The following is a 12,354-nucleotide window of genomic DNA, read 5'->3' as shown; positions in this document are numbered from 1 at the left end:
TGGCGCCCGACTAAATCTAGTTTCGCCTCAGAAAATTTTATATTGGGAGGTAAAGTATTTTCTAATAAAGGTGACTCTATATCTAGGACCCAAACCTATCAAGATCTCACCATCCAATTCATACACCAAAACCAATTTAAAACGTCGTGTTAGCCAATAACGTTTTTCAACTGTCAATTAGGGTCTAATGATCCTAACCTAAGTTGAGCCAAAATCTCGCAAAATTATTCACTAATTTTCAAATATTTTTTTGGGAAAACAATTTGACGAGCTGAATTCTAACAACATCTAAACTTTGATAAAATTATTATCGTTGAAGTCTCGTTAGAAAATATATGATTTCTGACGATATTTTGATGGCTTCTTCCATCATAATACTGAAATTATCCAAACAATAATAATAATAATAATAATATAAATGAACTTATTTATTTTCTCCGAAAGAAAAAGGAAAGAAAATATACATTTGAATGTTTTTTCCAACACCGACAAACTATATAGGCAAGTAAAGCAATCATAGTACAATACTTTTGACAAGAACCAAAATCCAATTTTGTTTTGGATTGGAAGACATAAAACAGCAGGCCAAAAATAATCTAATAAAAAAATTCGGCATACACCATTCATTACCCAAACGTGCATAATTTATAATATTAATATTAATAATAATAATAATAATAATAATAATAATAATAATAATAATAACAATAATGAACTTATTTATTTTTACTGAAGTAAAAAAGAAACAAATATACATTTAACTTTTTTCCCACACCCAACAAACTCTATAGTCAAGTAATCCATCCAAGTACAATACTTTGACAAGAACCAATTAAAGGTAACATTGACACAAATTTTCCAACATATAAGAATTACTTCATTCAAATTGATCCTTTTTTGACAGTGGGAAACGAGCCTGGCTCAGGATGAACACTGACGACATGCTTAACACATACAAGTCGGACGAAAAATAGTGTTTCCAGTGGCGGATGAGTGAAAAGCGGTAATTAATGAATTAATTAATAAGAGGAGCTAGCCATGGAAATGTGATTAGGGGAGTGAGGTGAATGAGCAATGGCAAAAGGAGATAAAGGGAAATTAGAAGGGAAATGAGTGAGGAAATTATCATTAGGGGATTTAAGATGATCCCAATTTCTTGTTGAAAGGCTAGAAGTAGAATCACCATCTATTCCAATGTGAGTTACATGCTTCACATCTGTTGGTAATCCTATTTCCATTCCCATCTCCTCCTCTTCGTCTTCCATTTCTTCCTTGTCCACTGGTTCACAAAAATAAAATAAAAAAATAAGTATACACTTAAATCAAAATGGATGCATCTAACAATATTCGAAGAAAAAATACACAAATATATATATGTAAATAATATCTTTAAATATATGTGTGTGTGTCTCTCTTTATATGTATATATATATATATGGAATAAATGGATATAGGCGAACATCTTTGAGAGTAACGAAAAATAAACATTCATTTAGAATAAGAAGTAAAGTCTTAGAACCTCTATAACTCCACACCCAAATCTGTTATTCCCGGTCAATATTCCTGTATTTGTAAATATTAATTCTGCAAAATATAAGTTAACGTAATGAAACAATAATAATGAATTCGAGCCCACTGAATTCACAGTGTTTCCTTAAGGAATTTAATCCCCTCCTAGTACCCAAGGTAATGGATTATTTCCTCCCAGGATAGAACGAATTACACACTGGTGTAGCGGTACTTCAAACCCCAGTGTTTCGGCGAACACAAAGTTCGGTAGCAAATCACACTTACAGTTGCTTTGTTTGAATCGATCATTTGACCGAATCCGAATCCGAATCCGTAGCCGTAGCCGTAGCCGTAGCCGTAGCCGTAGCCGTAGCCGTAGCCGTAGCCGTAGCCGTAGCCGTAGCCGTAGCCGTAGCCGTAGCCGTAGCCGTAGCCGTAGCCGTAGCCGTAGCCGTAGCCGTAGCCGAGCCGAGCGAGCGAGCGACGACGACGGCGCGAGGCTTGCTTTCTTCTTAACTCTTTAAGAGCTACAAGAAGAGCAATCATATATATACCCACCAAAAATGTCTTCCACTTCCAATATGGGACAATGTCTTATTGTTAAGAGGGGGAAACTTAAAATTTTACTCAAAATTTCATTTTCCCTCCATTTCCCATTCACCCTCATTTTAAGAATATTACATCTTAAAATAAAACCTCAACAAAATCTACATACAAACTGAGTTGTGCTAATAGACTGATATCGTTTTGTACAAAATCTCAACGTGTTTTTTATCCATTATCACAAATTAAATGACTAGTTTTTCTTTAAATCTACAAAGGAATATTTGTTTAATGGTAGTAATATGTATTCGCTGACTTAAGAATCTAGATGATCTTGAGTGTAAATTAAGAATACATTTTTATTTTGCTGAATAATATGTTAAAAGAAAAGGTTATAAGCAAATCCAACTGATTTTTTTTTTTAATTATAAACTTTACATTTTTTCACGCTGATTGTGTAGATCTTGTTTCTTTTTTCCGTTTTTTAACTACAAATTAAGTTGACAATATACAATATTTTAATTAAAAAACTAAGTGATATGTATTCTCATTTAAATTTGCATCTTGATTAAATTATTTGATTTGATATAAACACGTAGTATCGTATGAATAAATTAAACACAGTGCATGCATTAAACAGAAGGCAGCCAATTCCATCATAGGTATTATACTAATATTTGTTTTTTTTTAAAGAAGAGTATACTAATATCCAAGGAGAACTTACCAAATAACTGGGACAAGTTCTTGAAAAGCCTCTGAAACTTGGGAAGGGCCATAAGGCCTAATGTACTCTTCAAATTTTCACCCTCCAAACCTTTGTCATCTTCATCTTCTTGATCTTGCTCCTCCTCCTTTCCTTCTTTTTGGCTTCCTGCATTATGACAAATGTTAAATACCAATATAAACCAGAAATTGACATATGAATTTATTAAAAAGGGGAAGAGAAGTAGCGGGGCATGCGGAAGCAGCCACTAATGCTTGTACTGACTGTCCACTTCACACCTCTTGGGATGTGAACCTTCCCCGACCGATCCGTCGTGAACGCGGGATGTCTTGTGCACTGGTCTACTTTTTTAGAAGTAGTGGGGTGGTGTAGTGGCGGAACTACATGTAATGAACGGGTTCAATTGAATCCCTTTACGAAAAATTATATTCTTTAAATAAGGCAAAAATAATTTTTTTTTGGACATAAAGAAACTTTTAGTGAAGTGATAAAGATGGTTAAAAAATTACTTTATATCGCAGGTTTAAATCCTAGAGCTAACATTCTTGATTTTTTTTTAAAATTCTGTTAAAATTTCTGATTTCGCCACTAAACGATGTCTGAGAAAAAGGAAATAAGACATACTTGGGAGAGTTAACTTGGGTTCAGGACTTGGACTTTTATTAAGCTGATGATGATGACCAACTGCAACACTTGATTCAGAGATGCAACCCACAGAAAATGGAAGTAACACAAATCTTTCCATTCTATACCTCATTATTGTTGTAAACTAAAAAACCTAGTAAAGAAAAAAAAACACTAAACTTATCAAAGGGTGTATTGTTTTTCTTCTTTAGAGTTGTAGGAGGTTGAGATATAACTGATGGAGGAGGAAGATGGTTGGTGAAAGACAATAGTTTGTTATATAATGTTTGCTAGTTGCCTTTGTTATTAAGTCAGAATAATGGTACGTATTTAAAAGTCTATAACAAATATTTAGCTGAAAAAAGATAAATAAAAAAACCTTAGAATATCCAAATCAAACGTAAACTAAAGAAGAAATCCCAACTGTACATTCTTCATATCTCTTTCTTTGTCTTTATTTTGTTTCTTTATATATATGTTAGAAATTAACTTCTATATATATGATATCACAAGAAATTTTAACACTATCAAGTTATTTAAAAGGTAATTATAAATAATTTTTCATAATAAGCGAGATTATAACCTAAAAATAAAGTAAATAATTAATTTGTTACAGCTGGTTCTTGAAATGTACTAATAGTCCGTGGCGTAGTCACATAAAGTGAAGGGTGTTAAGTTGAACTAAATATCCTTTATCGAAAAATTATATTGCATATGTAAAAATTATACTTTGTATATCGGTTAAAAAATACTTTTTGTATACATATTTTAAACTTTGAACGCAACAACAACAACAAGAAATCCAGTGTAATCCCATAAGTGGGGTCTTAGAAGGGTAGTGTGTACGCAGACCTTACTCTTACCTTCAAGAACACAGAGAGATTGTTGCCGTAGACAACCTTTGAATATTCTTAACGAAATTTCTGACGGTTAATAATGCATAATATATTTTTTATATTAACAGTGTATCTAACTTAAATCCTATCTGTTGAGTGGTAGAAAGATGATGGGCTAAATGCATGGTGGGGTCTTCTCCTTTTTACTTGCTACACTTAGAGGAGAAGTCACCATTTGTTTTTGTTGGAGAGATCATACCAAACAGTACTCTCCCATTGACACTAAACATATATAATCTAAAGTTCTCTTTTCCTTTTCTTTCATTTCATTTCTAGTGGAATGTTCATATACTTAAATTGGACTCCACCTCTATGGAGTCTATTACAAGCAAATGTAGGATATTAAGTGTAAGGAATATATCAAGTGTAACTAACTTTGGATCCAAACGTCTTGCATTGAATTATTCCTTTATAGAATAAGATATTTTCTTTGTACCTCGTGGATATTAATTATAACTTGTGTATAACTTGCAAATGTAGTAAACATTGCACTGTCTTTTTGTTAATGGTGGTGTCCGGTCAACTGGCATACACCTCGATTATTTCACTAAGTATCTGCCTTTAGTATAAGTGTCAATAACTGCAAAACTTTATATTATACATGTTAAATGGGGAACTTTATGAATTGAACTTAGCTAGCATTCTAGAACATGCTTATGTTTCGGTTTTAAAATTAAGACAAGACTATGTTTGTCTTGAGCCGAGGGTCTATCGGAAACTTCTCTACCCCACAAGATATATATGGGGAAAAATTTGCATATACACTACGGACTTCAAACCTCACTTGTGAGATTTCACCGGGTATGTTAGTTATCCTTAGAATTCTAGAACATCCTCAAAGTACAACTCTTTAGTTAAGACATAAAAACCAGCATATATCCATAGAGTTACACCCAAGATAGCTAAGTACAAAATCAAACTTTTTTTTAATGAAGAAATAAACATTCCAAAAGGTCATGTCCTTGCAAAATTTTCTTGATTGAGTTCTTTGATGTGGACATTTACCCAAGTTTAGGCATTGAGGTAGACAAATGCCTATACATTTGTGGGGACGGAAAAAAACTAACAAACCTAACAAAAAGGTTATATTATCTGGTCCCTAGATGCAGTGAAGTAGAATTAAGTAGTAAAAATAAGTAGGCAGATAGAGTAAAAGTTCATACTTTTTGCTGAAATTTTGCATTAAATATTTTCTGTCTTTCATTTTCCTTTTCTAATATGAAACAAAGATAGAATACCTAACTGCTAGTCAGTCCAAATTGTCTGAAATATAATCATTAGAACAAAGAAAAGATCAATAAATTTAGTCTCATTTTTGTAGGAAGGTGGCTTCATGAGTAACTATTTTAGGACCTTTTCTCCCTCAAATAACCTTATCTATGTATTGCTAGTATTCCGCATTCTATCTCGTATAAAATAAGACAAGATTCTCGCTAACCAAAAAGGCAGCCCGGTGCACTAAGCTCCCGCTATGTGCAGGGTTCGAGAAATGGCTGGACCACAAGGGTCTATTGTACACAGCCTTACCCTGCATTTCTGCAAGAGATTATTTTCACGGTTCGAACCCGTGACTTCCTGGTCACAAGGCAGCAACTTTAACAATTACACCAAGGCTCGGCTCCCCTTCAGATTCTCGCTAACCAAACGCTGAATTAGTTTTGCGAAGATAACCTTTTCTTATGCAGCCAACCAAACTTTGTATTAGTTCCCCCCTTGTTTCCAATATTCTAACTCGTAAAGGAGCTCTTAGACATTAGGCATTTGATGGAATAAATTGACAGGAAAATAAATTTTAGGGGATATTCATAGTGAAGTTCCTTCACAAGGTAGGGGTAAGGTCTGCGTACACTTGTCCTGCCCCGACTCCACTATGTGGGATTGTTATTTGTTTGTTGTTGTATTCATAGTGAAGTTAAAAGCAATAGCACACTAAAGGAGAATACTCTAGTGTAGGAAGTCATCTCAATTTTTCATACTTCTTTCTAAAACAATGTAAACATAGACAACTGCCCATTTTTCAACAATGTTTCTGATTTATGTAAAACATGTTCCATACCCTTGCATTTACACACAAAAAAATAAGGTAAAACTCCTGTAGTACAAATAATTCATTTCCTTCTTAAGCCTATTGAAATAACCGAAAAATTGGATTCAACAATGCCATTCCGGAAGAATTAAGGTCGATTAATGAAGCCAAAATCATAGAGGTGGATAGAAATACGATGACAAGGAAAACCCGAGGAATAGAAGCCCTCCGACTGTAGCTACTGTTCGTTGTGAGATCTTCGATGCGAGCATGCTTCCACCTACCACTGCCACTGAAGTACATATAGTGTGTCCTATTGTTGCCCCAACAGCAACACCAATTGCATTTTTATGTGTAGCTAACTGCAGAATGAAGATCATAATCAATTAAACACGTCGCTTGAACTTAAATGACACATATTACTAAGCTAATAAGCCCTGTATGTTTCTGCTTAGCCATATTCTTGCTCGAGACAGTGAATACCTCTATAGCTTCTACTTACCAGTAATCTTCTTTACTTTCCTATTATTATAAGCTAATAATTTCTTGACTTATTAACTATTTTAAAAAATTGCTACAACTTGAAAACCAAGAGATTAACGAGCACGTGAAAACAAAGGTAGCACCCAGCTTTTTGTGAGCCCCAATCAAAAGGAAATAAGAATATCTTACAGCAATTGTTGCTATCTGGCTGCGGTCTCCCCACTCTGCGAGAAAGGTCAAGATAAAAGACTGCACAGACGACAACAAATTAATGTTAGTTATTTTATAAATTTCATAGATTTTAGGATTTTAATTAAGTAATAAACTGATATGGTCGGACCAACAAAATACAACATGTGACACAATTGGAGGAAGCAAAATAATGGGAAATTGGATAGAAATTAGAATGTGGGAACATGTCATTTAAGAGGGAAACGGGGAAATGAAGTAAACTTGAGGAAGATATGTCAGCACTTCCATTCCACATATTTGATGGAAGAAAAAGTAATACTCTCTACGAAATTAAGAGGAAATCGGATTACTTAGATTCCCTCTTATCACAATTTTCTGGTCTATCCATTGGACACACCCTTGAGTGAAATTAAAAAAATAACAGACATTCCTTTGAATGGAACATATATTGAGCTCAAATGCAGATAAATACCTCCAAAAATATGGGTGTGAACAATCTAGAAAAGAATCGCCTGACTGCTGCTTTGCTCTGTCCAGCTTCAAGTTTTTCTTCCACCTGAAAGATTTAATATTCACCAAGAGATCAAATTTACCGGGCAACTCTGGACTAAGAGAAAATCAAAAGTAATACTCCAGGTTTAAAGAAAGACCATATAGCAATATAAAACATCTCACAATAGAAAGGGGAACATCCATTATCAAAAAAAAAAAAAAAAAAAACAATAGAAAGGGGAACATACTTCCTCTATTTCCTTTTTCTGCGAAGCCTTTGAATCTGATGATCTCCATGCAATATAGAGAAGCCGAAGCCCAAAAAAGAGATAAAGAACTGCACAAAAATAGGAAAAATAGAACTTTGTAACTATCTAATCGAATGAAATAAGGATGGGAACGATAGAATCAGTCTTATCCCACAAAATATGCAGAAAATAGGCATGTCAAGAAGAAAAAAACAGAAAAAACGTAGTAGTATTGCAACCCAATAAGAAATCACAATTTACATTATGTTGCATAGAAAGAATGAGTAGCTATTCACTAATTCAATTTTCTACAAAGGAAAAATCAAAAATCTGGCAAGAAACTGGAATAAGAACACCGGAAAAATTACTGTCAGGTTTCAAGTCGAGATCTTAGAGACAGTTATAGAGCCAAAATCAACAGAAAGGTATCACATTGTTAAAGTAAACCGAGACAATTACAGAACAGCAATATGTAAAGTACCAACCTGTAGCTGCACTATTTGTATGCTTCCTTGATATCAAATTTGGCACTATCCTACCAAGTCCAGTAGAAAGTATCTAGTTATATGAAGAAGAGACCTAGAGTTAGTACTAAACATATTTGCACATACTAAAAGTGAGAACTGTAAATGTAGGAGAAATAATTTAACATAATGAAGGGGAGAGAAGTAATGATGTATGTGTGAAGTAACAAAGTATTGAAGGAAGTTCAAATTACTTACAGTCATAACAAACAAAGCGCTGAGTGCACCAGATAAAACGATTGATTTGGGGTGACGCATTGCCATCAGAGCTGCTATTATAAATGTCTCATCACCAATCTAGCAGCATAGCCATCCATAAAACACTTATTAAACAAGAGTAAGGCAATGTTTTGACGACGGCACAGCCAAAATGAATAGTTCATCGCCAAACTGCAGTTTGGTTTGAGAAACAGAAGTGTTCAATTTAAAAGTCACCAACCAGCTATTTTGAAGTAAAAGATTTTCAACAGCTAACCTCATAGTCATCATCACTAATATCGTGAGAAGCAGAAAATCACAAATAACTGATAAGTGTACAACCTTTGTCATGAAGAAAAGCAGACTAACCAGAAATTAACTGCAACGAAATACAGCAGTAGTAAAAGAATAAACTGGCATAGTTACTAACCTCACTGACAAGGATCATCGACAAACTAGCAAAAAAGGCATCAAGAGTGCCAAGATTAGAGTCCAAGTCCAGACCAAGATCAACGGAATCTGGATCATCATCCCTCACAACACCAGACTTCAGTTTCTCAACAATAATCTGCCCAGTAAATAAATGCAAAAACAAACTAAATTAGAAACACGTGTGGTAGAAATGCCAAGCAAGATTGTATAAGCTAGCGATGAGTATTATTTCCCTAATCCCCATTCAAAGACATGTTCCTATTATTTGGAGAAATACCAAAATGTGTAATGCCATTCAATTATTTTATACAACTTTAAAAGTCTCAAAATCAAACTTCATTTTATCTAAATAAATTAAAACTGGATATGATGTTTTTACAATAAATCTAACTTTCCAATTACTGTTTTAATAGTTTTTTGAGTTGCTGCTTATATAATACACAAGTCAAAAACATATTAAACTCCTCAAATAGTGTCACATTAAAATTTGATGTTCGGTTATTGGTAACCCATTAGTTCTCAAATCATACATAACAGAAGGAACCATTTCTTGTTTGCAGTTCTTTCAATTCTTTATTTAACACACTATGGATCAATTTTTTTTCTGGTCAGCTGGAGCACGGTTCGAAACACGATGGATAATGAGCCCGCCCCCCCTATCCACTCCATGTGAATACCAGACTTTTGTCAAGTGCAGAGTTCGAACTCGTGGCGTGCGCCTAATCAAGACATCACGCGTTTTGCTCTTACTACTAGACCAAAGCCCAGGGGGCCACTACACATCATTTATCAGCAGAGTTATACCAAGGTATCCATTCAATCATATAACTCCCAGCCTATATCGTTTTTGTAGATCTTTTTTCACCTGACTCGATGATACACAGACAACTAAATCACTGATTCGCAGTAACTTTCGAGTATAAAACTGCTGCTCAGACAAAAGCTTATTAAACTAAATTGATACTCTCTCTGATGGATGCTCATGCAGTGCATATAACATGTCACTCTCCGCACCTGGTAAACATGCTTGCATCTAATCTTAGCTCCATCCGACATTGTACTCTATAGCAAGACTAATATTCCACCGCTACACTTCTACTTCAGTAAATATATAGGGTCTTTATAGGGGTATGTCTTTAGTTCTGTATGCATCATATCTCTTTAAGTTTACATCGATTAAGGTTCTACTTCAGTATTTGACACCAAGCTTCAGTAGATATGGAGAAATGAGCAAAAAGTAATCACAAGATCTTCTATTCCACTCTCTGCGTAATCCTATGACATACTACTCCAGCATCAAGGTCGAATGAACTTAGTATATACGCAGTGCGTTCAGCCGAACCTACTGCTTCAAAAAATACAGTTACAGTAGTGGAATTCCAAGCAAAGGCGGATCCAAGATTTGAGCTTTATGGGTTTTGGATTCTAGAACCGCGACCTCAAGTGCTAGCAACTAGGTTCTCAATTTCAATTTTTACATATTTTGTGGATTTCGTTACATATATACAGGGTTTGAGTCATATCTTAAAGCCTACATCTACCCCTGATTCCAAGTCCACTAACTCTAAATTCTGGATCCACCTCTGTGCAGCACTATAATAAGCAGCTGCCAGCAAGGTAAAACAGTAAAAGTAAATGACTAAAGACAAACACATACACTCACACACCAAACTAATAATGTACACCTTTCAATGCATAAAAATCACACACATTCAGTAAATTTTCAAAATATCAAACAGATAAAATTGCAAATTAAGCTAAAGTATACTCACTTTACTACGCCTACCCAGATCTTTGAACCGTCCACCTGACTCAACAATTTCAGTTTCATCCACAGCATCCTAAGTAAATCCAAAACAATTAAAAAAATCAAAATTAAAAGGACATCATACATCATTTGCACCCCCAAAATGTTAAAGAACCGATTTTAACACTACCTGAGCAAAAATCAGAGGGGTAGTAATGAGAAGTAAGAGGATCCATATATATTTTGGGTTTAAATGAAAACCCATTTTGTTTCTATTACTGGGTAATTGAGTACAAAGCTCAGTTCTTGAAATTCTTCAAGAAAATGAGCAAATAAGTGGAATTTAAGGGGGAAAGGTGAGGTTTTTATTGAAGGAAATGAAAAGGGTGTTAGGGTGTTAGTAGATCAAGTAGAGGGAATTGGGATTTGGGATTAACGCGGAAGTTTTATTAATTATTACAAAGGAAAGAGAGAAGAAGGAGAGGAGATCTTGCGGACAAAAGCAAAGCAAAGAGAGTAAAATTGCCAGCAAGACCTCTCTCTCCCCCAAAAGCTGGAAAAGGAAAGTGGGGATCTTGTTTAATGTTTTATTTTGAGAAAGAGAATTAAACCGGTAAATAAACCGGTGCAAGTAGATGTAGGTAAGAAAAACACATGTATGCGTTTATTACTTGTGTTAAACACAGTATATGTATGAGCGTTTTTAACTTGAAGCGTGTGGTGTGTTTAGTATGACGAAAATTTTTGATTAAAAAGTTATTTTTAAATGTTTGGTTGACAATTTTTTCAACAAATAGAGGAATATAACTTCTCTCATTTGTTGATCTAGGTCATCTTCCTTGTAATATTTTAAATTTTGAATTTACTTTTATTCATCAAATATATAGCCATTATTTTTAATTTTCAATTGAAAATTTCGTTAAAATATTTTTCGAATTGCTTTCACCATTATAGTGCATGTTAGGTTTCGCGAATGAGTGTGAATGGGAAATGGAAGAGATATCTTTTAAATTGCATCTCTTCATCTCACTTTTTCATTGTCTATAAATTTAGAGGCTTATGTCACGTCTTTAGTCTTGAACTAAGCACACGTGCGGCACTTGACAACTTGCTCACGATCCTGCTATGCCAAGTCAGCCTAAAATACTACACTCAAGACTGCTAAGGGAATGTTAGATAAGAAAGCTAAGAGAAATTTGCTAAATGAAATTTTTTATTGTAGAGAACTTGATTGTTTTGCTTGATGAATTACAAATGAATGGTCCCCTTTATATACTAATCTCTGAGGGGCTAGTGTGTAAATATTAATTATTACACAAGTCCCTTATTATTTACAAGTAAGACCCATATCTATTATTCTCTACATAACTAGAATCTTCCAAGGACTTTCCTAGCAAATCCATAGAGTTCTAGGGTCTTTCTTGGGAAATCTTTATATTTCTCTAGAACTTTCCTACAATTTCTAGCCTCTTTCATGTGTAAGCTTTCCATATGGCAAAAATATATGCCAAGTGGTACCTACGTGGCATAATGATGTGCCGGGTCATGACACTCTCCCCCACCTAATTTTGTGCCGCCCTCGGCACAAAGTATCAACACGTACGTGCGCACCTACCTCGCCTTGGAGTCGCCGAAGATCTTTGTCCATTAGCCATGATATCCTATGGAGCGGTTTGCCTTCCCATGTCACAAGGTACTGGTCACCTTTCTTCTTGC

General features: G+C 34.5%; 2 protein-coding genes across 2 annotated transcripts; both read right to left on the bottom strand.

Annotated features, from left to right (window-relative positions):
• Nucleotides 1-702: 702 nt before the first annotated feature.
• On the bottom strand, nt 703-3,705 carry LOC104104895 (CRIB domain-containing protein RIC4-like). The gene is made up of 3 exons (XM_009613087.4): nt 3,401-3,705; nt 2,777-2,923; nt 703-1,279 (listed from the first exon to the last, which is right to left on the bottom strand). Exons 1-3 carry the CDS (start codon nt 3,531-3,533, stop codon nt 1,020-1,022), a joined length of 540 nt encoding a protein of 179 aa, XP_009611382.1. The 5' UTR covers nt 3,534-3,705; the 3' UTR covers nt 703-1,019.
• A 2,539-nt stretch (nt 3,706-6,244) lies between these two features.
• On the bottom strand, nt 6,245-11,227 carry LOC104104894 (GDT1-like protein 3). The gene is made up of 9 exons (XM_009613086.4): nt 10,829-11,227; nt 10,664-10,732; nt 8,890-9,027; nt 8,460-8,558; nt 8,223-8,295; nt 7,738-7,826; nt 7,470-7,553; nt 6,995-7,054; nt 6,245-6,684 (listed from the first exon to the last, which is right to left on the bottom strand). The coding sequence occupies exons 1-9, from the start codon at nt 10,901-10,903 to the stop codon at nt 6,496-6,498; spliced, it is 876 nt and encodes a 291-aa protein (XP_009611381.1). The 5' UTR covers nt 10,904-11,227; the 3' UTR covers nt 6,245-6,495.
• Between the last annotated feature and the right edge of the window lie 1,127 nt (nt 11,228-12,354).

Source organism: Nicotiana tomentosiformis, chromosome 5 (genome assembly GCF_000390325.3).
Source record: "Nicotiana tomentosiformis chromosome 5, ASM39032v3, whole genome shotgun sequence".
In the NCBI taxonomy this organism is placed as follows: Eukaryota; Viridiplantae; Streptophyta; class Magnoliopsida; order Solanales; family Solanaceae; genus Nicotiana; species Nicotiana tomentosiformis.
The sequence above is the reverse complement of the archived record's forward strand: the minus strand, read 5'-3'. Positions and strand labels throughout refer to the sequence as shown.

Bases quoted from the DNA above. Each gene is read 5' to 3' on its own strand.
- LOC104104895 (XM_009613087.4), bottom strand. From the start codon at position 3,533: ATGAGGTATAGAATGGAAAGATTTGTGTTACTTCCATTTTCTGTGGGT. The intron at 2,924-3,400 runs GTATGTCTTATT...GTCATAATGCAG, and splicing joins ACCCAAGTTAACTCTCCCAA to GAAGCCAAAAAGAAGGAAAG. The intron at 1,280-2,776 runs GTAAGTTCTCCT...TTTGTGAACCAG, and splicing joins GAACTTGTCCCAGTTATTTG to TGGACAAGGAAGAAATGGAA.
- LOC104104894 (XM_009613086.4), bottom strand. From the start codon at position 10,903: ATGGGTTTTCATTTAAACCCAAAATATATATGGATCCTCTTACTTCTC. The intron at 10,733-10,828 runs GTAGTGTTAAAA...GGATTTACTTAG, and splicing joins CCCCTCTGATTTTTGCTCAG to GATGCTGTGGATGAAACTGA. The intron at 9,028-10,663 runs GTGAGTATACTT...TTTACTGGGCAG, and splicing joins ATCTGGGTAGGCGTAGTAAA to ATTATTGTTGAGAAACTGAA.